General features: G+C 34.7%; 1 protein-coding gene and 2 long non-coding RNA genes across 5 annotated transcripts; 2 read left to right on the top strand and 1 right to left on the bottom strand.

The window, feature by feature from the left end:
• The first annotated feature begins 374 nt into the window (after positions 1 to 374).
• LOC141691429 (uncharacterized) lies at positions 375 to 920 on the top strand. Its single transcript, XM_074496168.1, has one exon. The coding sequence runs from the start codon at positions 375 to 377 to the stop codon at positions 918 to 920; it is 546 nt and encodes a 181-aa protein (XP_074352269.1).
• A 13,685-nt stretch (positions 921 to 14,605) lies between these two features.
• On the top strand, positions 14,606 to 18,015 carry LOC141689943 (uncharacterized). Of its 3 annotated transcripts, none has more exons than XR_012562606.1 (4): positions 14,606 to 15,015; positions 16,526 to 16,637; positions 16,725 to 16,841; positions 17,501 to 18,015. It is a non-coding gene; the product is annotated as an uncharacterized LOC141689943 (long non-coding RNA). The 3 variants fall into 3 exon arrangements; XR_012562605.1 differs by having other exon boundaries at positions 15,991 to 16,637; XR_012562604.1 differs by having other exon boundaries at positions 14,608 to 15,015; positions 16,565 to 16,637.
• A 259-nt stretch (positions 18,016 to 18,274) lies between these two features.
• On the bottom strand, positions 18,275 to 20,941 carry LOC141689944 (uncharacterized). The gene is made up of 3 exons (XR_012562607.1): positions 20,701 to 20,941; positions 19,536 to 19,969; positions 18,275 to 18,734 (listed from the first exon to the last, which is right to left on the bottom strand). It is a non-coding gene; the product is annotated as an uncharacterized LOC141689944 (long non-coding RNA).
• Positions 20,942 to 26,064: the final 5,123 nt, after the last annotated feature.

Below are 26,064 nucleotides of genomic sequence, written 5' to 3'. Positions count from 1 at the left end.
CGCAGGTTGCTGCGCGGCCGCTCAGCATTGCTGCGCGGGCGCGCAGGCCTCTACTGGAAAAAATCCAGGTTTGCTCCGTTTCTTCACCGTAATCTGCCCATTCCTTTCCTCTCGTAATGGTGAACACATGCCAAGGCTTATTCTTGATGATTCCTCCCCCGAAATGCAACTAATACCCTGAAATGCATAAACACTAGAAAAACGCATCAAATACACAAAATACTTGATTTCAAGACACCAATTTAAGCCATTTTAAGACGTTCTAAGTGGTATAAAATGCCACTTATCAGGCGGTCACGATTATTGACACACATAAAAATAAAGTAGATGACGGTGTGCAGCAGGGTTAACAGTTATGTGCGCATTCAGCCGCCATGTTAGCAAAAATTCAAAGAAAGGCAACTGGACATACAGTTATTACTTTTCACCGTGCACGTGGTATCTTGAAAATAGTTACACGTCAATACACAACTGCTAAGGGAAGGGTAAAGGGGGGTAAGACCCAGGTCGTCAACCTCAACAACCGTACGTGCACGTGTGGAAAATGGGCGACGCATCACATGATGTGCTCTCACGCAATGGCTGGTTGTATAAGACATGGACTGAGTTGGGATCATTTCATTGAAAATTGCCATAAAAACCAGACAATGGAGAACTTATACAGGCCAATTATTTATCCCTTGCAACCAACCGAATACTGGAATTATGATTTACCCCCACTTTGGCAGGGGTATGGAAAGTTAGTAGCGGATGAATCATTGAAGAAACTTAAGCAAAAACGTGGAGATAAGGGGAAATCGGTGCAGATCCGAATGGAGATTGATGGTCCGCGGTCAGGAAAAAAATGTAGTGTATACAACCAAGAAGGTCACACCAAGCGTAGCAAGAAATACCCAGGGCGTCCATACTTAACAACATGAAATTCTACTTGCTCACTTCTTAGCTTCATTGCATTTTCTTAGCTTCATTTTAAATGTTGTACTACCATTGTCATTTAATCTAAGTTTTCTATCTTGTTATTTCGAACATTACATGCAAAAGTTGGTTATTGTGTTGTCCATTCGAGCTTCAAAATGTGGAACTACTATTAGGTTTATCCCATTCAAAACAAACATTCCAATTAGGCGTTCAAATTGTTACTAAAATTATACAACAAACATTAGAAAGAACTTAAAATTCTGCAAGGTTTACAATATATTGATCCTCATCAGTTCTTGCACTCTCTACAACTTCACCCTCTTCTTCGTCCGCATCTTCTCCAACGTCACGCCAGGCCTGATGACCTTCCACATACCATGCAATTTCACTATCTTCTCTTTCAATCAGGTTGATTTCCATTTTGTCATATTTTTTATACACTTCATCGATTTGACGAATGCGTTCGTTAGGGGTGTGCACGGTTCGGTTCGGTTCGGTTTTTACCGAAAACCGTTACCGAACCGTGTATGTTGGTTCGGTTCGGTTTCTAGCTATTAACCGTAACCGAACCGTTCAGAATGGTTATTTTCGGTTCGGTTAACCGTTTATCGGTTTCGGTTTTTTTCGGTTTTTTTTTTTTAAAATAATTATTTAATATAATACTAAGAATATTTATAGACGTTATTTAATATAAATCTAAGAAAATTAATTATTTAGTATAATGTAACAAACAAATAGCATCGTTAAATGAGGGATTCGTATTGATGAATTAATAGAGCTATAATATGAATGACTATCGACAAGTCCAAGTGCAAGTAAATGACTATCATAATCCATCTACAGGCCTAACAACAAAAGGTTTTTAAAATTCTTATATAAATTTGGCAAGTATCATATACTCATATTTGTATAAAATAGATAAGTAAATAAATATATATTAAATATTTTAAAATAATATTAGCGGTTCGGTTTTTCGGTTCGGTTTTAAGGATAAAACCGTAACCGTTACCAAACCGTCCGGTCGGTTCGGTTCGGTTACGGTTTTTTTCAGTTTTTGTCGGTTTCGGTTTTTTTCGGTGCGGTTTTTCGGTTTTTCGGTCCGGTTTCGGTTTTTCGATTTTTGTTTGCTCACCCCTAGCGTTCGTCCTCCGGCAGGGACTGATCATTGTAAGCCTTTCGGAGCTTTTTTTTATCAGCTTTTATCTCACCCAAAATGTTTTGATTCACGCACTTCTTCTTCTTTCTGCCACTCTAATCTTCTTTCATTTCCTTTCCGTGACCGATACATTTCGCGATACTAAGCTGACGCCAAATGGACTTAGATGTGCTTGACGATGATCTTTTTTTACCCTTATCCATTTTATGCTTTCCAATTGAAATGACCAAGACATTTATAGGGCATGCTAACAATTACGTCACATTAAATTTGTACAGTACTTCATACTAAATTTATCATAAACACTCACACACTATCTGAGTAGTCAAATCATTCAGAAATATAAAATATAATTATTTTAAAAGCTCAAATTAATAAAGTACACTATCAAAATATAATATTTAGAAATATTACTCATCATCGGACAAGTAGAAATCAGAAATATAGTCGGGACTCGTAGCGAAATGATGATACATTCTTGCGTTGTGATGGTCACCATCTTCAGCAAACTCCCTACATTTTCTTTCTAGATCCATCCGGTTTAAACGCATTCTCATTCGATTCTCTTCCTCTCTTGCACGGAATAAAGCTAGTTCTAGTTGGTGAGCGGTGTCTCGCTGCATGTGTATGGCGCGTTGTTTAGTTGCTCGCACTCCATATTCTTGACATTGGGCTACACATATTTGCAAACACCCTACACGCCATTCCCACTCCCTATGCATCGTGATTACTGAACCTCTTGAGTAACGTAAATTTGGATCCATTGAATATCTAAAATCATCATCACAAAATCATTTCCGACCAGTAGCTCGAATAATATCACCAGGAGTATAGCTCATTGCTCTTCTATTAGTATACAACATTAACTTCCGAACAACATCATATTTAGATAATATACAAGGATGAAAGGCCACATAAATTAAGTAGACATGCCTGTAACATTCACGTGCTACTTATGTCTCATACTGCTTCGAAAGAGTTAGCATTCATTTGTCACATCATACAGCTTTTACAACTTCTACTGCATTTCACAAGACTACTCAATTACTTTCTTGCAGTCTGCATGTGGCTACCTATCAGTGGAGGACCCTTCCAACTTTATAGTTGCAGACATGCATTCGTAAAAGTAACTTCTTTAACTTTCATCTCTAAAAAGTGAAAACTTCAGTCAAACTATTGCATGTGCTTTTTACTATGTATTCACGGGATACCTAACTCATTTCCTTGTCATTTTCCTTATCATCATTTTATACTTCCATTTCTGAGTAGTCAAAACTTATAAATTTACCAACAAGTAATAATACATGCCTGTAAGATTCACGTGCTACTTACTTTTCCAAAAATACTAATACCTGGAATAAAATTTTTCCAAATATAAATTTACAACCACTTTTAAAAAAGTCATCAATTTTGGGAATATTATCACAATTAGTACAAATGTTTCTGTAAAGTAGTAAACAAAAAAATGCAATAACGAGTGCATTTTCCATTCATCTTGGGAACAAATTATATTGCAAGGAACATTGATTATGTAAACATATAATAAGAGAAATACATTATAGCTGAAAATTGGAAAATGAATGAAGCTCGCAATTTTTTTAGTCATCCGCAAGATTAACTACGTATTGATCAAACTCATCATCAACATCTTCATCCTCTTGTATGTGAGGGGATGTTTGCATATGACCTCCCTCCCCATATCCGTGGGTCGAGGCGTACGTACTCGACCGAGTATCACGCGATGGCAATGCGTGGGGCCCCTGATTTTCATGACATATAGTTATAGCCATACCAGCATCATCGTGTCCTTGAGAAAAATTCCCAAGTTTGACGATATATTTCGCATATTTTTCATCCCACTCCTTGTGCTCTTCACGTATCCTTTCAGCCCTACGTTTTGCGTATGCATCCTCGTACTCCTTTTTCCTCATCTCAAGTTCGTCCTCCATGAAGTGGTAATGTCGAGACATTTCATTTAACTCGTACTCATGTTCCTCCTTTGAAATGTGACCAGAGTTGAAATTCTTATTAATGTTTTCTTCATACTCGATCGATGATTTCATAAACTTCAAGTGTATTTTCCCATAGCTAACGAACTGTTCATTATCACGTACGGCATGCCCTTTTGCGGCCCGTATACCTCGCATTCTTCTCAAAAATTGTTTGACCTGCCAAATTTCTGCTTGTCGAGCTTCATCCCGTGCTTGAGATTCGGTCCATTTATACCAATTAACTTCCCCGTAATCATGAATATCAGAACTAGCGTGTCCCTTGCCCTTGTCCATGACCTGACTGTAGCAGCCTCAAAATTTAGAAACTAATGTACTACAAAGGGGGAAATTTAGTTGATGGCTTATAGTTTTACAGCTATTTATAGGCATAATTTTACATGGTCAATATGTAATATTAGGTTGTGCAATTTACGAATATGGAAATAATTGATATTATTGACCCTGTAAATTTTAAAATGAAATTATTCACCTGTGTCATTCAGTTCAAAATAAAAGTTGACTTGTCAAATCGTTTCAAAAATTTGCATGTGCCTACTCCCGTGAATTTCAGAAATCTGCTTTTTCTTTATGTAAACACATTACTTCTTTTAACTTTTCATATTTGTCTGAAGATTCAGACTTCTAAAAGTTGACAAGTCCATTTCATCTTGTTACTTTTACTAAAAGATGTTATTGTTTTCTATTACAGCAAAAAAAAAAATCAAACTACCCTTTCATAAAAACATTTCTTTTCCAACTCGCAAGGTACCTTTTTTCGAAGTCACAAAAGGTCATATATACACTTTTTAAAAAAAAAACAAAAATTACATACTATAAATAAGCTTGCATGACTCCCAGTAAAAAAAATTACACCAAAATGCTTTTTTTCCAATTTTATATTAAGGCCCAAAAATAGGTCTTCATTGAATATTTTCGTTGCTGACTACCAAGGTACCCTTTTTGAGGGCACAAAAAGTCATACATACGCTTTTTTTAAAAAAACAAAAATTACGTACTACAAATAGGCTTGCATGACTACCCAACAAAAAAAAAATTACACCAAAATAATTTTTTTTCCAATTTAATGTGAAGACTCAAAACTAGGTCTCCATTACATATTTTCCACTTACAAACACTTACAAACAATTCAACCAAGTACAATTCAATCCGGGGGGAAATAAAAAAAACAAAAAAAATGAATTACCCCAGAACGCCACTTCTTCTGGGTCTCTGGGGATGAACCCCGGAGGAAGTGGCGTTATGTGCCACTTTTGGAACTTCTTGAACGTTTATGCCAAAAAATGAAATCTCCATTCAACTGTCCTAAAAAAGTCCGGAAGCCCTTTTTTTGGGGAAAGGCCACTAAAAAATAAAAATCGAAAGGAAATTACATGTTTTTTATTATAATAATTTAAAAATATTTACATTGCTAAAAATTTCCACTCTAATAATTGTAGTTGTTATATTCAAAAAAATAATAATAAATTTAATATTTTATTATTCAAGAAAGATATGACACGAAATTTGTGAGAATAATTTTAAATTTATAGTACCGAACATATAAACTCGAAAATAAGTAAAAATTTAGTGATATGCAAATTGGTTTTATGAAAACAGGTGTTTCAACGAGGCCTTTATTATGTGAGTTATCTTTTAAAACATTAAATTTTACTTATCTAAATTTTCGAGAACATCTAGATGGTCTTCTCTTAGAAGATAAGTTTTTTTAATGTAAGATTTGTTTATCAATATCTATTGTATGTTAGAAATAATTCATTAATAAAAACATTTTTTTCTTTCAAAAAACAACTCAAATCACTCGGGTCAAGTAATCGATTGAGCCCAAATACTCGGGTCAGGTTCAGCCAAGTTCTTAATCCGATTTTATTATAATAAGTTATAACTCTGAGTAATCGCGAATTTAAATTAAGTATTATTTTTGAAATACATGGGTTAAAACTGATTCATTTGAATTACGTACCATTTGAAACACCGGTCAAAACTGATTTATGATATGTTAGCACATTAGCACAACTAGCTCTATAACTCGTGCAATGCACGGGCATGGTCTATATTGCGTGAATTAAATTTTATTTTCTAACTATAATTATTAACGTTATATTTATATTGTTATCTAATGAATAAATGATGTATCTATAATTTATGTATATGAACAAGAGTATTTATGGTGTGGTTGCAATGTTGTTGCGAGTATTTGTTTTGACTACAATTATTGACTATGTCGTTGCCCGGTGGATTGAGGACGTATTTGTTTGTGTATATGAGTTATGTTTTAGGTGTGGTGATATGTGGGTTGAAAGTGTGCTTGAAAATTTGACATTAAGCTGAAATAATAGAGGTTGAAAGTGGTATTTTTTGTTGTTCCATGCTAATGGCGATCCATGGGGGTTCTTGCAGAAATGTTTGTGGTATGTCTTGTTGTCCACTGCTTAGGGTGATCCATGGGGGTTGTTGTAAAAGTGTTTGTGTTTATTTGAGATTCTACAGAATATAGTAGTTTGTATGCTTATAATTTTATTTTTGATTATTATTTGAATATTTATTGTTGACATTAATAACTTTTCACATCCCTCATTCAATATTAACAAATATATAATTCTGAACATTACTAAGATTATCTACTTCACTTGCTACAATTCTTCCGGTTGTGACGTGTAAGGTTGTAACTAAACATTAATATAAACCAGCATGATCAAATATTTAATGAAGGCTATAAGCAATTGGAAGGGATTAAGGGAGTATAAAATATTGATTTGTTCATAATCATCCTATTTATTTGTATGTTATAAATGTATCAGTTATTTGCTGTGTTAAAAATGTGATTGATAAGTCATCTGGATGAAAGTTCCATAACCATTGTCTGAATTTGAATTTATTTGTATCATAAAAATATAATAGTTAAAGTATGACTATATATATATATAATTTATCTAATTAGACACATAAATAGTTCAATGCACGATATGAACTATTATTGACATAAATTAGAGACATAAATAGTTCGATACATAGTTTTTTCAGTTGACACCTAACTCATATGTTATTAATTATCAATTTTTTTTTGTTAAATGAGGTCAAGCATCGTAAAATATATAAAGAGAGAGAAGAATATACAAAGTTTAAAGATCCTTTCACGAAATTCTCTCAGAACAAGCTCCAAGAGAAATTAAGAAAAGGACCAAATGAAATAAAAATCTACACAAAAAACTAATCTCAGAAGCAAAACTAAGAAAATTTAACAAGTAGACTTTCAACAATAACCAAGAACAAGAACCCATCCCAGGTGTTATGCCCAAAAATTGGTATAAACTTTATTCGGGTCAAAACCGGGTCAATTGGTCAGAATTGGGATGTCGGTGCCTAAAATTAAGGAAAAGATAAGGTATCTATTTTACTACAAAGGAAGAAGGCGTGTCCTACAGGTATGGGGAGGCGCACCCTTATGCATACGAAAAGAGTAATGCTGGCGCCTTACATAATCAAGGCGCACCCTCGTTGGTGAAGGAGGCGTGCCCTATTGATATATGAAAAAAGGAGTTCAACTGATTCTTAGAGCTATCCCCTAAGGTATTAGGGCGCACCCTAAGTGAGAAAAATAGCTTGGATGGGACTTCAACATGGTTACTTGGACGTGTTCTTTGGATGATTCTCGGAAGAGGGAGATTATTATTACTAACCTATTTGATGCAGGTACTCTATTGAAGAACTCCTTCCTGTAGCAAATCTACAGGAAAGACAGTGTCTGTGGTCAGGGACCTCCAGGGTATGTCTGGACTGAAGGCCTCCTCCTGTAGTCAATGGGTGTCCTCATTGGGGATGTGGGGTGAAATCTGGTGTGTGCTTTGGGAGCTCTGTCTCTATAGTGAACGGGTGTCCTCGTTGGGAGACTTTGGAGTATCCTGCACTTTGCACCCAAAAGCTTGGGATCACTTGTCCTGCAATCTGGTAGGGGTTCCTTATCGGGGGACAAGGATGCGTCCTACATTTGGGGTGAACCACGACTATACCTGCGTCCGCGGACTAGAGAAACAGCTGGTAGCGGAGGGTTATCCTTGGCCAGGGAGATGCCTTATCCGTGAAGTCTCGAAGCCGCGGACGAGCCTTGGGCCTTTGTGGTTGGGCCTCATCGGCGGACATTACTAAAGCTAGTAGAAGACGGTTTCCAGTAGGTTTCCTACTGGGCCTCGGGATAAGAAATCTAAGCCCATTAGGTTTCTTGTTCCCCAAGAACTACGTGGGCTTGATCCCCTATAAATAGGGGTACGTAGGTAAATTGTAAGGGGTCAGAAGCGAGAGCGCAAAGGAGCCACCACTAACCCTAAGCAATCTCAGCCCCCAATAATCACCACCACCAAACACTGTTCATCTTTTCCGACGAATACTGTTCATCGGATCCACCGACTACTGTTCACGTTTCCGACGAAGAACCGCCATCACAGATCTTGTTTCCGGCTACGAACCTCAAATTTTGTTGTTACCAAATTCCTCCGTCAACAAATTGGCGCTAGAAGGAGGGGTTAATCAAGATCAAAATCTCAGGAGGAAGAGATGTCTCGTCACGATGAAGGTTCTTTGACGCAAGAATTGAAGTATAGCCACGGAGGAGTTGCATACAACGGCCACGAAGGAGATCCGTGAATAACTGTTTTCGGCAGGGGGGTCGAAGGAGATTTGGGTATAGTATCCGCGGCCACGAGGGAGATCCACGGATGATGATATCCAGCCATGAAGGTTGAAGTTTGCAGCTATAGCCACGAAGGAGCGAAGTTGGATGGAAAATTCGGATTTGATGGATTAAGCGATTTGCTTACACTGTTTGGGCCGTATCTCGAGTTCCGTAAGTCAGATTTGAATGATCTTACAGTCTACGTGAAGCTTGTTAAATTCTCTTTAATTCGGAGATGATATGATTACGAGAATAAAAGTCGAGCAGTCCGAAAACAGAGAAAAACAGTAGCTACGAATTTTTCCAAAAAATCCTATGTGGTTTAGAAGATTGGGAGAACCCTATTTGGTTTAGAAGATTGGGCGAACCTGGTTTAGAAGATTGAGAGAAACCTATTTGGTATTGAAGATTGGAGTATCCTATTATAATTAGAAGATTGGAGTATCCTATTCTAATTTGAAGATTGAAGAATCCTATTCGATATATAAAATTGGGGAATCCTATTATAATTAGAAGATTAAAGAATCTTATTCCATTAAGGAGATTGGAGAATCCTATTCCAACAAGAAGACTGAAGAATCCTATTTGATTTAGAATATTTGAGAACACTATTCAGTTTAGAGGACTTAACCAGGAGCAAATCTGATGAGGATCGGGAGGAGAACACTTCAAGAAGAAGGCATTACTACCATGAGCTAGTCATCGCCGTTAAGATGATTCCACGAGGTAACACTCAACTAGTTTTGTTGTGTTTTTTGTTAATTGTTTCTAGGACTTGTGCAGGAAGAATATTATGAAAGAGATTTAGCACGGAGGAGACCCCCACAAACACTTCGAACGCGCCTTGATGAAGACATCTGAGGCCTAGGAGACTTCTAACATATTTCAGGAGAGTTCGTTGATTGGACACGTCCGTTTATCTAGGACGCGTCCTCCAGGTAATATTTAAAGTTCCATATTAATTGTATTTCTTGCAGGTAGGAAATCTTATCTGGGAAAAATCTCATGATTTGTGAAGCACAGTATCACAATCTATTAAGGCGCGCCCTCTGCATGTGAAACATTCAGTGGAAAATTGCCCTCCCAGGGCGCGCCCTCAGAAGAAAAATGGAAGTTTTCAATGAAGATGTCTTGATGATCAGATGAGTCATAGTCAGTACTTGAAGAATGGCTCGACTAGAACTAATTTCTTGTCTCTCAAGACGCACCCTTTCTTTAAGGCGCGCCCTCAGAGAAATATTGAGAGTGAGATGCCCTTTATTGGATGACACTTCGTGAGATGCCCAAGAGATGTTTCTACATGAGATGGTTTCGACATCCCTTGAGCTTTGTAGAAGATAGGAGCCTTCTAAGAATATTGATCTTTGATTTGGTTTAATTACATGAAGATTCTGTAGAAGACCCTTGTCGAGGTAGATGCTCCTGTTACAGTGGACGCGCCCTCCAAGGATGATTTCCCTTGTCGAGGTAGATGCTCCTGTTACAGTGGACGCGCCCTCGACAAGATGATTTCCCTTGTCGAGGTAGATGCTCCTGTTACAGTGGACGCGCCCTCGACAAGATGATTTCCCTTATCGAGGTAGATGCTCCTGTTACAGTGGACGCACCCTCCAAGGATGATTTCCCTTGTCGAGGTAGATGCTCCTGTTACAGTGAACGCGCCTTCGACAAGATGATTTCCCTTGTCGAGGTAGATGCTCCTGCTACAGTGGACGCGCCCTCGACAAGATGATTTCCCTTGTCGAGGTAGATGCTCCTGTTATAGTGGACGCGTCCTCTAAGGATGATTTCCCTTGTCGAGGTAGATGCTCCTCTGACAGAGGACGCGCCCTCGGCAAGATGATTTCCCTTGTCGAGGTAGATGCTCCTGTTACAGTGGACGCACCCTCCAAGGATGATTTCCCTTGTCGAGGTAGATGCTCCTGTCACAGTGGACATGCCCTCCAAGGATGATTTCCCTTGTCGAGGTAGATGCTCCTGTTACAGTGGACGCGCCCTCGACAAGATGATTTTCTTTGTCGAGGTAGATGCTCCTCTGACAGAGGACGCGCCCTCGGCAAGATGATTTCCCTTGTTGAGGTAGATGCGTCTCTTCCAGAAGACGCGCCCTCCAAAAATGAATACCCTTATCGAGGTAGACACGCCTCTTACAGAGGAAGCTCCCTCCAAGGATGATTACCTTTATCAAGGTAGACGCGCCTTATATAAAGGATGCGCCCTCCAAGGATGAACACATTTTTTGAGCAAAACGCTCCTCGTAAAGAGGACGCGCCCTCTTATTCACAGATAATTTTATTTGAGGAAGACGCCACTATAAAGGGCGCTCCCTCTAAAAGTATATGATTATAGAAAATCGTAAAGGTTTTGACTTTGAGTTAAAATGAATCACACTATTTGTGGAAAAGACGAGATCAACGATTTAGAGTTATGATTTGACAAGGAGAAAGAAATCAAACATGGAATGGCATTGTGTTGTTCATGGAAGGATCACTTTCACCAACAAAACACGTCCTCCTTTCATCAAAGATTATTTATTATTTGAAGATCAGACAACTGGTCTTGCCTTCCCTTAGAGAGCGCCCTCTAATGATGACCCTTTCTGTTTAAGGCGCGCCTATAGGAAACCAATATTAGGATGAAAAAGTTGGAAGAAACCCTCAAACCTTTGTTAAATGGATTATTCTTTTCCAAGGTACGCGAGGTGCACTCTTTTGTACGATTTCTCTTGTTTCTTACGCCGAGTTAGCTCATGTAAGCTTAGAGATGTGGTGCATAAGTGGTAAACCTCCCTAGACAAACCAAAGGTTAAAGTCACTAAGAAGAGAAGCGGTAGAGAGTGAAAGATGTTATGTTGTGTGGTGTGAAGTTGTTGTCTAGATTCATGAAGTGCACCTTTATCCGGGGCGCGCCCTGTCATGTTCAAAAAAGAAATAGAGCAGGATGAAGAAAGAGGAATGAATAAGTCTGTAAGGGTATACCCTCAATTTTGTAGATGCTCATACAAAATTTTCAAGTTTGCTAGGGGGGTTGAAAATTCTAATCCCATTTTCAATGGCATATGGAATTTGGGGGGTAGTTGTTATGCCCAAAAATTGGTATAAACTTTATTCGGGTCAAAACCGGGTCAATTGGTCAGAATTGGGATGTCGGTGCCTAAAATTAAGGAAAAGATAAGACATCTATTTTACTACAAAGGAAGAAGGCGTGCCCTACAGGTATGGGGAGGCGCGCCCTTATGCATACGAAAAGAGTAATGCTAGCGCCTTACATAATCAAGGCGTGCCCTCGTTGGTGAAGGAGGCGCGCCCTATTGATATATGAAAAAGGAGTTCAACTGATTCTTAGAGCTATCCCCTAAGGTATTAGGGCGCACCCTAAGTGAGAAAAATAGCTTGGATGGGACTTCAACATGGTTACTTGGACGGGTTCTTTAAATGATTCTCGGAAGAGGGAGATTATTATTACTAACCTATTTGATGCAGGTACTCTATTGAAGAACTCCTTCCTGTAGCATATCTACAGGAAAGGCGGTGTCCATGGTCAGAGACCTTCAGGGGTATGTCTGGACTGAAGGCCTCCTCCTGTAGTCAATGGGTGTCCTCATTGGGGATGTGAGGTGAAATCTGGTGTGTGCTTTGGGAGCTCTGTCTCTGTAGTCAACGGGTGTCCTCGTTGGGAGACTTTGGAGTATCCCGCACTTTGCACCCAAAAGCTTGGGATCACTTGTCCTGCAATCTGGTAGGGGCTCCTTATCGGGGGACAATGATGTGTCCTACATTTGGGGTGAACCACGGCTATACCTGCGTCCGCGGACTAAAGAAACAGCTGGTAGCGGAGGGTTATCCTTGGCCAGGGAGATGCCTTATCCGTGAAGTCTCGAAGCCGCGGACGAGCCTTGGGCCTTTGTGGTTGGGCCTCATCGGCGGACATTCCTAAAGCTAGTAGAAGACGGTTTTCAGTAGGTTTCCTACTGGGCCTCGGGATAAGAAATCTAAGCCCATTAGGTTTCTTGTTCCCCAAGAACTACGTGGGCTTGATCCCCTATAAATAGGAGTACATAGGCAAATTGCAAGGGGTCAGAAGCGAGAGCGCAAAGGAGCCACCACTAACCCTAAGCAATCTCAGCCCCCAATAATCACCACCACCAAACACTGTTCATCTTTTTCGACGAATACTGTTCATCGGATCCACCGACTACTGTTCACGTTTCCGACGAAGAACCGCCATCACAGATCTTGTTTCCGGCTACGAACCTCAAATTTTGTTGTTACCAAATTCCTCCGTCAACACCAGACATCCAAAAATCCTCCAAGAAATCAGCCAAGCATATAAACCATCCCAAGGCAGCCACTCCAAAGTCAAGCCCTGCTTCACAAAATTGTAAACCAATTTTCCAAAAAAATGAAAAAAGCTTGTGTACACATGCCAAAAAGAACAAAACCAGACAAAACACAAGCTCCTTGCACATAGAAAAACACTCGAGCCCACCATAAACCAGCCAAGGATTTACCTCGCAAATCAACAACTCGAGATGCATCGTAAATCAACAACTCGAGATGCATGAAACACACAAAGTTCAGCACCTGCAGAATCTCCAGACTTGTTCGAGCTTGTCAAAAACCCTATCCCAAGCATCGACCCAACTCGGAACCAACCAAAAACCACCTCCTGGGATGCAGATCGACAAAAACACAAAAAAGGTCTCCATTGCGTCAAGAAAAACCAGCAAATAAACCTCATCTGCATTCCCAAAATGGAACCGTGCTGCAACACCCTCACAAAAACACTCACTGCCTCCCTCAAGAACAACCCCTACCTAAACCCACTACCCTTGCCCTGATTCGCTCTCGAACCTAACACCGAAACATCAAAAAATAATTATCAAATTAACAATGAATAAGTGAATTGTAAATGTTAATATTAAGAATTTTAAATTTCACCGAAACATCAAAAAATACTTAATTTAAATTATATTTATGTTTGATATGTTTCTTACGTATAATTATTGAATGATATATTATTATGATTTTATTTATTATTATTATTATTATTATTGTAAAATAGATGTATATATGGACCAATTTATCAAACATAAATCTAAATCAAAATAAGTATTTTTTTATATTTCACTGAGATTTAAAAATATAAATATTAATGATGCATTAATTGAGAGAATATGTGTGAAATAAATATTATTAAATTATGCACGGACATGAAAATGTGTATAATTCGTTGAGTTTTTCAGATTATATTATGGGTTTGTATTATTAATGCAGTTAGAATTAGTTTGTGTGTCAAAAATGTGATTTATGAGTAAAAAAATTTAGTCTAGTCGAGTATTCAATTCGAGTATTCGCTTTTGACCCCTTAGTCTGGCTCAAATTAGTACATATGCATGTTTGTGTATATATGTGTGTATGAATATATATTCATGTGTATACTAATCATGCAAAATTAATAGATTTTAACAAATGATGATTTAGTTAAATAAACTTTAAATTTACATTAATGTATATATAAAGTACATAATGGTGAAGTATATTAATGATACTTCAATTTATATATATTAATTGTGAGCAATAAATATTATATATGTATTAATAGTGAATAATAAATATTAATTATGAGAATAAATGTAAAATATATATAATATAGATTTTAAGTAGGGGTATAAAGATCATATGAAATAATTTGCTCAATTAACCCCTTGTTATTGTATTATATATATATATATATGTCATTCTTTCATAGAGGGCTCACTTATATGGAGGTCCAGAGAGAACCCCCTCCTTTAATGTAGACCCTTTGATTAAAAACTGATTAACGGTCCAGATTACTTGATATTAAATATTAAATATTAAAATTTACAAACTGTGATAGTTGTATCCATAGGTTGACAGTTACATACACAAAATACACGCTTACCATTGATACTCTTCGGCGAGCTCTCTCAGGCAATTTCTGACGCTTCTTTTTGTTTTCAATCATCTCTTTTTTGTTTTCAATTATCTCTGTCATTGTGTATCTCTTGCAATCTCTTCGAATCAAGTTTAAATATTTTGATTTATAGTTTAAATTTTCAACTTTATTATTGATTTATCTTCGGCGATTTCTGCCGCTTCTCTGTGATATCAATCATCTCGTCAATCTCTCGCACAACCTTTCTTATCTCTCTGAATCTCATCAATTCTATCGGAATATATGGCTTCTTCTTCAGATCAAACTCAATTTTTTTATTCTATAGTTGAACTTCTCTTCATCAGGTTATTGTTTTCATCTCTCACATTTAATTCTTCTTTTTATGACTCGCATTTAATTCTTCTTTTTATGAATTGAATGTCCTTTTAGTTAATTATTTTTCTTATGTATTAATCTTAATAATTTTGAGATTAGTTTTGTTTTTGTTTATCTTTACCTAATTTTTACATACGTTTTATATTTGTTAAATGTTGATTTAATCCAGTTGATATGTTAAATTGTTTGCTTCTATAATATAATCAACGCAAAATTGTTGATATGATATGTTTTATGAGATAATTTTCTAGGTAATGTGATGAATTCTGCGTAATCAAGTTAATAGATGTTATGATTTTCTTGCCGGTGAAGTATAAATTTGGACATCTAGAGTAGAGAAATAAAGCTTTATGTGGATTTTGGTTCCAATGTAGCATATTATAAAATTTTATATTCCTATTTTGATTGATTTCATTTTTTTAATAATGAATATTTTTATGTCCAGTTGAGGTTCCACAATAGATCCAATCATGATTAATAAGACTATTATTGGCATATCATATAATATAATCAAATTTATGATTCTGCTATAGAGCTAAATAGTAAATTAAAGACATAAATTAAAGAATTGGTTACTTTTATCATAAAATGGTTACGGTCGATTTTTCTTGAATTTGATCCATTTAATTTGAAATTAAATTTTGTTATTTTGCTTTATAGTGTGCTTGCATTTGTAACTACTGTAAACTTTTAGATAGACCTTTTAATTATATAGTAGAATAATTATTTTACTAAATTATATTCTATTATTTTGATTCTACTTTGGAACCTTGTTAGTATCATTAATTTTTCTAATCCGCATTTTTCGGTTCTGCTACTAAAAAAATACTAAATTACCTAAATTTATAAATAGTAAATTAGTTAATTTTATCATAGAATAATTATAAAATTAGTTCACTTAATCCAAGTCCAGATTTATAGTTTATATGTTATAAAATTATCAGTTTGCGTGACATGAAGGTGATGAAAATTTATCTCTCGTGGGCGAATCAGGACACTTCTACAAGCCTTTCACGAGTGATGCACATGGGTCCAGTCCAAAGTGGCTACTTTGTATGAAGCATTGGTGAAAAAACACAAATTTTGATAAATTACATAATATTAACATTCTTTCATGTAGATATACCATAAAGGAGGGGGTCGAAGTAGGCTCTTGGAGGATCACATTGTTATGACGTGTTTGTGTAATATGGAAGAAATATACTACACATGTCCCTAACTTGGTAGCTTAGCAAATTGATCTGTTATTGATTGGTTTTATGAAACATAAGATTAGCTGGGAACACCCAGTATAGTAACTCATCGCGCATCAGAGTTTCCCAATTCATCAGTTTAAAGAAATTATTTTTTTTATTCATTTCTAATGTCTTAATGGTAACCAAATAATTAGGATGCTAACTTTTTAAAATTGTCGTTTTTATGTTTCTTTTGCCTCCTCATACATCTCTAAACCTTATTCGTTACTAGTTTATTTTGTAGAGCAATATAGTTTGAAAACTAACTTCATCATTATTCTAGTGCAATGTGAAACAACATCTTATATAGACCTGCTGATTCTGAAGAATCTCAGCACAAGGACTTTATCAGGCTGGTAATAAAGCACGCATAACTTGATTTGTTCTTCTAAATTATTTTAGTTTTAAACTGTATATCTTACGAGAGATATTGTAACTTGTAGGAGCATGTTGAAGGACATCACCAATTATTAAAATAAAAAATATATTTCTCCATTACTGTTGCGAAAAGGATGTTGACCTTTATGTGAAGGTTGACGATGATGTCTATGTCAATCTGGGTACAACTTCCTCTCTTATGTACTGTGTCTCTTTTTTAAAATTATCTCAATTGGATTTGTAGTAATTGAAGTTCATTAAATGAGTATATCCTTGTGCATCGGTCCTCACTTGGTAATAATGCACTTGGTAATATCTTGTAGACTTTGGCAGTTTTCACTTGCGCAAACAAGAGTGATCTTGACATGCATTTCCATCTTTTTTGGGTTTTTTACTTTCTTAAGATTTTTGTTTTAATAAATTAAAATCAAATACTAGTGCAAATGGAAATGTGTATTTCTCTTGCTAATGCTCTCAAGGGTTTTGCACATTAACTTGAAGTTCAAGAGATGTCTAGAAATAAAATTATTGTCAAAGCCGCTCGGGTCTTGTCAAGCCTAATAACTTCAGTAAGTTTTCTGATCAAACTAAACCTGTCAGAAAATGAGTTGAAGGATTCAGGTGTTATTCAAATTAAAAAGGCTCTGGAATATGATTGTGTTCCGCTAAATAAAGTTGATATGAGCACAAACATTAGAAAGTCTGGTGCCAGGGTTTTGACTTAGGCTGTTATAGCCAAACCAGGGTTCAACTTACTTAAATTCAATGCTAATTATATTTATAATGAGGTAGATGAGATAAATGATATCTTTAAAATTTTCTGCTATGCTTGCTTCGTTAGATGATAATGATCAAGAAGGAGAAGATTATAATGAGGCTGATGAAGCCGGTGTTGAAGATGAACATGAATCTAAGTTCAAAGGCCTTGAATTCAAATACAAGGATTAATTACAGCATGTCATCCATATTAGCTCCCAATTCATAGGTGGTCCACTAGAGTAATTGATTATTAGTCTGCTTATAACCTCTCAATTCATTCACAATGAGTGTTTGGGACAGTCAGGCATAAGAGAATCTAGAGGAGTTTCAAGAGCAAAACCTTTGTAATTTTCCTGTTTCCACTAGCAATAAATCTTTTTAGTGATGAATAACCTGTTGATAGACACAAATTAGCATGTTTGATTCTTAAAAATATGTTGGATGCCAAAGAGCAGCATAGAAAGATTGATCTTGTCCAGAATGGTCGTCACTTGATGTACTTGTAAAGGAGCAGATCAAGACATGTTTGCTTGAGAGCTTATAAGTTTGTATAATTGTTTAATTTGATTTTACTTTAAAGGTGTAAATCTTTGCGTAGCTACTTGTTGTATTAGAAGATCTTTTTCAGACCCATAATACTTATGGTATTTATTTGAACTCTTTACTGGCACAATCATTGTGAAATTAAACGATCATTGTGAAATTTGTGGGCAAATGCGGAGTTTTAAATGAGATATTATGCAACTGCTTTGAATTAGATAGTTCCCTTGTTCTTTTAGTCAGAAAATAAACAACTAGTTTTTTATACCATCATAAAAATAAAATATATCTTAAACAGAAAGCACAAATATCAATCACAGAAGAAAGAATAACAATTCAATTCCAAATGAGTTGTACATTACAAAATGTTAACATCCGATATGCTGCTGACATTAATGATCAAATATAAATCTATGATTTAACTATCCTCAAGCTCTTAAGATCTTTACTAATGCTAATAAAAAATTTCATAGTCAAAATTCATAAGATCTGCCAACAACAAATCTTATCTTTTTCCACCACTACGCTCCCTCAACGAAAGGGTAAGTGTTTCTCCTCCTGAAACATTGTAATAAGCAAGGAAAAGATTATCTTTAAGAAAGCCAGCCTTTCCACTAAGTTTCTATTTGTTTAAAGGAAAGCTGAATCTCTCCCACAATTTTCTCTTTCAAACTGCTAACGGTCTCGGACAATGATTTTACTCTAATCTCCGGTACATGCGCTTTCCGGTTTCCTGCATCAATATTTGGCACATACAAATTAATGCTTGCCAGTCCCTGAGGTTAAAAAAGAAAACACCCAAATTTAGGCCAAAGTATCAAAAAATTAGGTGGTTTGTCCATATATAATCCACAAGAATTGTGAACATTGATGACCAGATATAATCTTTGATTGCTCACCAGATCGCTCATAATCAGACAATTAGTCAGATCGTACGGAATCAATATATGACATGATCAATATACCAGCCATAAATTAAAACACAAAGACTCTAGATCCGTAGATCAATAGAAAAATCATGGCCATATTTAATTACTCATAGCTCAGTATTCTCATAAATATACCAATTACGACAATACGAATACAATCCTCATTATTCACCTCAATTAGCCACGTATTTAAAATCTAACAAATCCATAGATTATAGTACCAATGAGCCACTAATTTAAAATCTAACAAATGCGTACATTATAAAACACATTTTTCTTTCTTCAAACTTTTGGATTCCTATATAAATTGAAACCCGGTTCATAGACTACAGTTCCAGTAATACAGTAATACTCACTTACAAAATAATCTTTTTCATTATATTCTTATTACATCTCGTATGGTGAAAATTGGTGTTTGCAGAGAACTTTTTTATTTCATGACAGTGGAATATACAAATTTGCAAAATTAAGAACAAATATTTTTTTCCCTTGAATTCATAATATTAATAATAGTTAACTTTGGCACCTTATCCAGTCTGAGGATTGGTTAATAACAAAAAGTTTAGTTAGGGAATGGAGATGCAACATGGATACAAGATCGATGGTAAAACTTGTAGTATAATAAGAAAAATAAAAGATACTGCATACCTGGTGTTGAGCTGGGAACTTAACTTCAGGAATGAGCAAAGAATTATCGAGTTTTTGCCTCTTTCGCTCAGGCTCTAGAAGTGCAGGAGGAGCTTCCTCTGGCGGAAGCGGAGGGGGAATTCCCAGGGGTGGTAAATGAATACTGGGGGATTCACAGATATTGATGGAGGCAAAGGAGGTAAATTAAGCATGAAAGGCTGTTGTCCATAGTTCATTTGCATTGGAGGAGGTGGATCCCGAAATTGAAGTGGTGGTCGTGGTGGAGGTGGAGCAAGCACCCCCAGCATTTGTCGGAGTTGGATATTTCTCTGGACTCATGGGTCGAGGAATATTAACAGCAAGGTTAGCAGAAGGAGAAAGTGGTCGTATGGATGGCATACCAGGTCTTGGAGAAGCAGCAGAACCAGGAAGATTGATGGTCACATCATTATATTCTAAATAGAAACAGAATCGCAAACTTCTATAGTTAATTGCTGAATCAAAATCTTAAAACACATAAACATAAATCTATACTTCTTAAACAGAACCATAACACTAAAAATGATTCTTTCTTTTTTATAAATAATGTTTCTATTGTAGAATTAATTTTGTATCCTAAAACGAATCACTGAGTTCTGTAAACTATAATTGAATAAAAATCTAAAAACACATAATATACTTTTATACTTCTAATACAGAATCACAAGACTAAATATATATCTTGTTTTAAAAATAATGCTTCTCCTATATATTTTAAATAAAATCGCAAAGTTATACTGTAGAATCATTAGCAATACATGATTCCATTATATTAAACTCAGGATTTCCAAACGACTAAATCACATGAGCAAACAACATATACACATTATTATTAGTCAGATCTAGTTCACATATGTAAAATAATCATTTGATGCTATTACAGAAGATATATAAAATAACAGAAATTCAAAAACACTAAAAACACATTAATATGCTTGTACAGAGAATCAAAATCAAAAATCCAAACACAACATATGTCCCATTGTAGAATCAATATGTCCGTGTAGAAAAATAGAACAAAAAATGACATACATCTGTGGTAGCAATAAAACAAGCGCAAACACAAATTAACAACTATAAAAAGCTATAAACAAATTACATTCTACTGTAGATAGTTAAAAATAGTATATAACATTAAAAAACTTACATATTCGATTAAAGCTTCATTGAAGATGAATTTCTTTTTCGAATCAGCTTGAAAAAAAATTATAGAGCAGAAACAAATTAAGCATCTAAAATCATCATTTATGAAGCTCGAATCGTCACTTATAAAGCTCAAATCGTCGATTTCTTACTATTTTTTCATCGATCACTCATGTTTTTTCTTTCTCTCACTTTCTTCCTCTTAATATTCAATGATTGTGTGTATAGTTTGTGAGTAAATGTCCGTACAGTTACAAGATGTGGTGGCTGTGGTTTGATTTAATCTAAATTAGGCTTAAAGTTTCATTTTATTACAAAAATGCCACAAGGTTTTTTGTTTAATCCTGGCAGTTTAAAAAATGAACGGTAGAGATGATGATTCTCTCTAGTTCTCCATATAAAAAGTTCTCTATTGATTGGGAAGCACTCAATTTAGTGTGCACTACATTTGGAGTGTTTTATTGGTGAAATTGGTGTGAATGCAAGAGTTCGTCAACATTATAATTGAAAGACCAATCAAAATTTAAAGGTCCATGGCATATCACAGAGAATCCGATTTAAATAATGAGAAATATTAAAATAAGTAACTTCTAACTCAAAATAAATAATAATTAATTATATCATATATATTATTGGTGAAAGATTAAAGCTTTTCATAATCTATAAAATATAAAGTTAATGTTTGTATTCGTGAAAAATCGAACTTTAATCTTTTTGCTTAATTATACTACTATTGAATAAAATGATTATTTTACCCCCGGAGACTATGACACATTAACTCTCTTACACCAATTATATATATGATATAATTAATCTAATTTATATTACTAGTAAATATAATTTTATTTAAAATTTGTAAATAATTTATATTTACTCTAATAATTATTATAATCTATAAAATTAAAACTGCATATGATTGATTGTTTTGAGAAAAGATTAAAGATTTTTATAAAAATTAATAAGATAAAGAAAAATATTTTATAAAACATCATGTGCGTTGCACGGGTACAAAAATAGTGTATATATATATATATATACTTATATAAAGGAAAAGATGGGGCTGTTTATGTTTTGAATTTTCTTAATTTATAGAATTAAAAATTACATATATTCTCCTAAATTTTCTACGCAAATTTTATAATATATTCTCCAAAACTTTTTATGCAAGTTTTACAATGACATAATTAAATTCCTAAACTTTCTACGAAAGTTTTCCAATATATATTCAGCTAAACTTTCTACGCAAGTTTTAAAATTACATAATTAAATTTAGGGTATGCGTGCCTATATAATAACTTTTTTAAAATACAAAAAGAGCGGCACAGTCGCATCAAATGAGTAGGGCTGAGCATTCGGTCGGTTCGGTCCAAAACCGGACCGAACCGAATAGACCGAAAAACCGAATAGTCAATTTTTCTTGGACCGAACCGGACCGAAGTTATATTATGGACCGGACCGAACCGAACTCCGGTTTTGGACCGAATAGACCGAAATTTTTTTAAAAAGAAAATTGCATTAAAAATTAAATCACAAATTATAAAATTTAAAATATAATTAAAGTATTGTGCTATGTAGAGTTCTAATAGTTCATGAATATAATTAAAAATTAAAAATTATGATTATAATTTTTAAGATATATGTAAAATGTATATAATATGAAAATATAGCCTTTATTATTTTGTCTATTCGGTCTATTCGGTCCGGACCGAAATATTTGTTAAAAGAACCGAACCGAACCGAACCGAATTTTATTTCGGTCTATTCGGTCCGGACCGAATAGACCGAATTTCTGAAAAAATTAGGACCGAACCGAACCGAATTAGCACGGTTCGGTTCGGTTTTTCGGTTTCGGTTCGGTTTTGCTCAGCCCTACAAATGAGTGACGTTTTCCCTTCTCGCTCGTTTTTTATATTTGGTTATCGATTATTTTAAAATGTTAATTGATTTATATGTATGTGATGTCATGTATTCACATGATTATTATCTGTTTGTTTATGTTAAATATGTATGTTTATGAATGTTCATTAATTCATTTTTTCAATTTTTTCTTACCATCTGAATTCATATCGTCTCAACTGTTTATATGTTCATGAGGTAGTTTGATATTATGTACGGGGACGGTGAGGTGGAGTCTGTTAAATCGTCTCAATTTATTTTTCCAATTTTCTCAAATTTTTGAATAATTTAATAGAAAATATATTATTTATCTCATATTTTTCTAAACTTTACTCTTAACTCAAATTATCATCATATTATTCTCTTAAGATTTCTCTACCATATTGATAAATTTTTCTCTTAACATAAATTACCATCTTATTATTCTTCTAAAATTTCTCTATCGTGTTAATAAATTTTCCTCCTAACTCAAATTATCATCTTACTATTCGTCTAAAAATTTATCTACCATATTAATAAATAGACTTTCTATTTATAAATAATATGATATAATTTATATTTTTAAATAATTAGATAGAGGCTAATTGGAGTAAATATGTTTAATGTGAGAGTGATTTTTTCAACTTTGAGAGGGCGACTCGGTAGAGTAAACATGTTTAGTGAGAGAGTAGTTTTTTGACTTTTATTGTTATAATATTTATCCAGCAATTCAAAATAATTGAAAAAATTAAAAAATATTAAAATATTATTTTAAAAGGTCGTTGTAAAGTGCGGCTTAGTAAACTAGTCGACTTATAAGTGATAAGTAGATAAATACCTGTAAGTTATATAAGTGTTTGGATAATTTTACTTAAAATTTAGATTTTTTCTTAATTAAAAGAATTAAAATAAATATTTTTAAATACAAATATCTTTATTCGTGAATTAAAAATTAGAAAAACATTTACAAACATATATTTTAAAATAAAAATTAAAAAAAATAGCGAAAAAAATATAAATAAGTTGAGAAAAAGTACGTCGTTACTAACATTCAACATATCAGCTTATAAGTTATATATTCGACTTAGAAAAATACTTGGGGCACAAAAGAGTGTTGTACCAAAATACCTAATGTTGGGCTTTAAATGCTCAAAATAATTAAAGGCGTGAAGCAGTACCTAAAATACCCACGAAATACACATTCGGGATATACGTAAAAAAAAATCAAAATTGTACGAAGGACACACATGTTAAACATGTGTGTTCAGTTTTTGTTTTATTTGAGTACACATCTTTATGATGTGTATTCTATTTAAATAAAAAAAGAAACACGCATGTGCATAATGTGTGTCCTTTGTAAAGCTTTAAAAATGAATATGTTATTCCCTAACAATACAACAAGAATTACAGAAGGAGGGTTGAATGTAAGTCTGGCTTCTTTTTCAAGATTTTAAAACAGTTCTTACTTGATAATATATATGTGTTTGATTTGCAGAGTGCGGAATAAATGATTTATATGAATCAAAATACAAAGTAATAAAAACACAAGCTTTTAAAACTTTTTGGTGGATTTGAAAGTATCCACCAGATTTATATATATCGAATGAGAACCCTGTGAAGCTCGAATGGCTCACAGTTGCTTACAAGTAGAACAACTAAACTTACAGAGAAATGCTATAGAATACAACTTGAAAATGTTTCTCTAAAAATGTGTGTGCTTAGTTAGTTGCTTATTGCTCGACTAGCTACACTTGGTTTATATATCACCAAGTTTACATGACAGTAAGACAAGATAATAAAACAAAACATATATAGTCTAACTCCATGCTACTTCACTACTCTATTCCAGCATCTTTGAATATCTTCATGATAGCATGGAAATGGTAATGCTTCTTTGTTCTCAAATCCCTGCTAAATAGGCTGCCATATTCCTTTTGCAAACACTAGACGCATGTGACTGTTGTGGCGTCCTCCAAACCCGGGTCAGATGTTTGGGGTCCACACACACACCTTATTTTTAACCTGCTTATAACAATAATAAAGATAATAATAATATGCAGTGACCCTACTTACCAACTACCACGGACCGCAACAGATTAAGTATGTACACAAGCCACACACACACTTTATATTACAAACATCCAAATCCCAACTATTCAAACTCAGAACTGAGTATTAAATATTATTACAAACTTTTACAAACTTAAATTATCTCAAAAGATGCCTGCTAGCTTAACTCGATCAACCTGGACCCCTAGCTCTCGTACTAGATTGGGGATCCTCGCTACCAACTGGTTCCTTCTTAACTGGAAAAGAACATAAACAACATCGCACAAATGAGCTAACTAGCTCAGCAAGTCTCAATGACAAGACTGAGAATAATGTTCATCAAGTGGAAAGGGTTATGATATCAAGTGAATAATGAATTATGATTTAGAATTGGATATTATATTTTTTTTTAAAAACCAAGGTTAGGCTGCTGATCAGTCACGCACTAACCCCGAGCAAAGCACACAGCACTGCTCTAACTACTGGATCCAAGGCAGACATTGGCCTAACTTGACCATTAATATGGTCTGACCACGAATCTGGTCCATAACATTATAAAAACAATCCATTCTAACATGATAACAGAATAAATAATGTAAAACAATAAACAGGATCATAAATAGCAATTGATGTTTGATAATAAAATGGTTTCAATCTTCACAAAGGATCAATGTGGTAATTTCAAAGCTTGGCTGTTAAGTAATGAAAGAATTGGATAACAAATGAATCAACGTTTCAAGGTTTCAAGGATTTGGTCTCTCAAAGCATAAGGTAGAATGGTTTGAATATGTAAGTAATCCGGTTCAGTGTTTGGTATTTAGTTTGTATGTATCTGTGGAGTAGTATCGTATATTTATGGTTCATATTTGGGTATACAACAATCAATGGTTTAGAAAGAATAAGGTTTACGGCTCAAGAGCAATAACTGGAATTAGGGTTTAGGGTTCAGTGCTTCAAAGCACTTGCAATATAAAACAGGACTATCAAGCAACTACAATATATTTCGAGAAAGTTCAGAATACTTGCCTGGTACTAGCTTGCTATATTGCGCTAACTTCCAATTACAACCGTCTATTCCTCGACTATCTGTTTCCCTTTCCTACGCCTTGCCTTTTCTGCTCACATATCATAAGCATCTATCAATATTCAACTCATACGATTCTATTCGATACACACTTCTATCTACCCTTCATTTTACCCAAATCCGATTAACGGATTGAAAGTTACGCAATAAACAAGTAAACACCGAACATATAGACTGATAATCAATCAACAAGTCACATATAACACGTAACACGTCAAACAATCAATGATATATTATTTAAAAAGGAGTCTCGGGTTGTAAACAGGCTTTCGGGTATTTAAAATGATTTTAAAATATTTTTCGGAATTAAAACGGGTCGTTGGATAAATTTTAAAGCAATAAATAGGGTTCGGTTGGCCA

Source organism: Apium graveolens, chromosome 10 (assembly GCF_009905375.1).
Source record: "Apium graveolens cultivar Ventura chromosome 10, ASM990537v1, whole genome shotgun sequence".
NCBI lineage: Eukaryota > Viridiplantae > Streptophyta > Magnoliopsida > Apiales > Apiaceae > Apium > Apium graveolens.
This window is presented reverse-complemented; position numbering and strand designations above follow the sequence as displayed.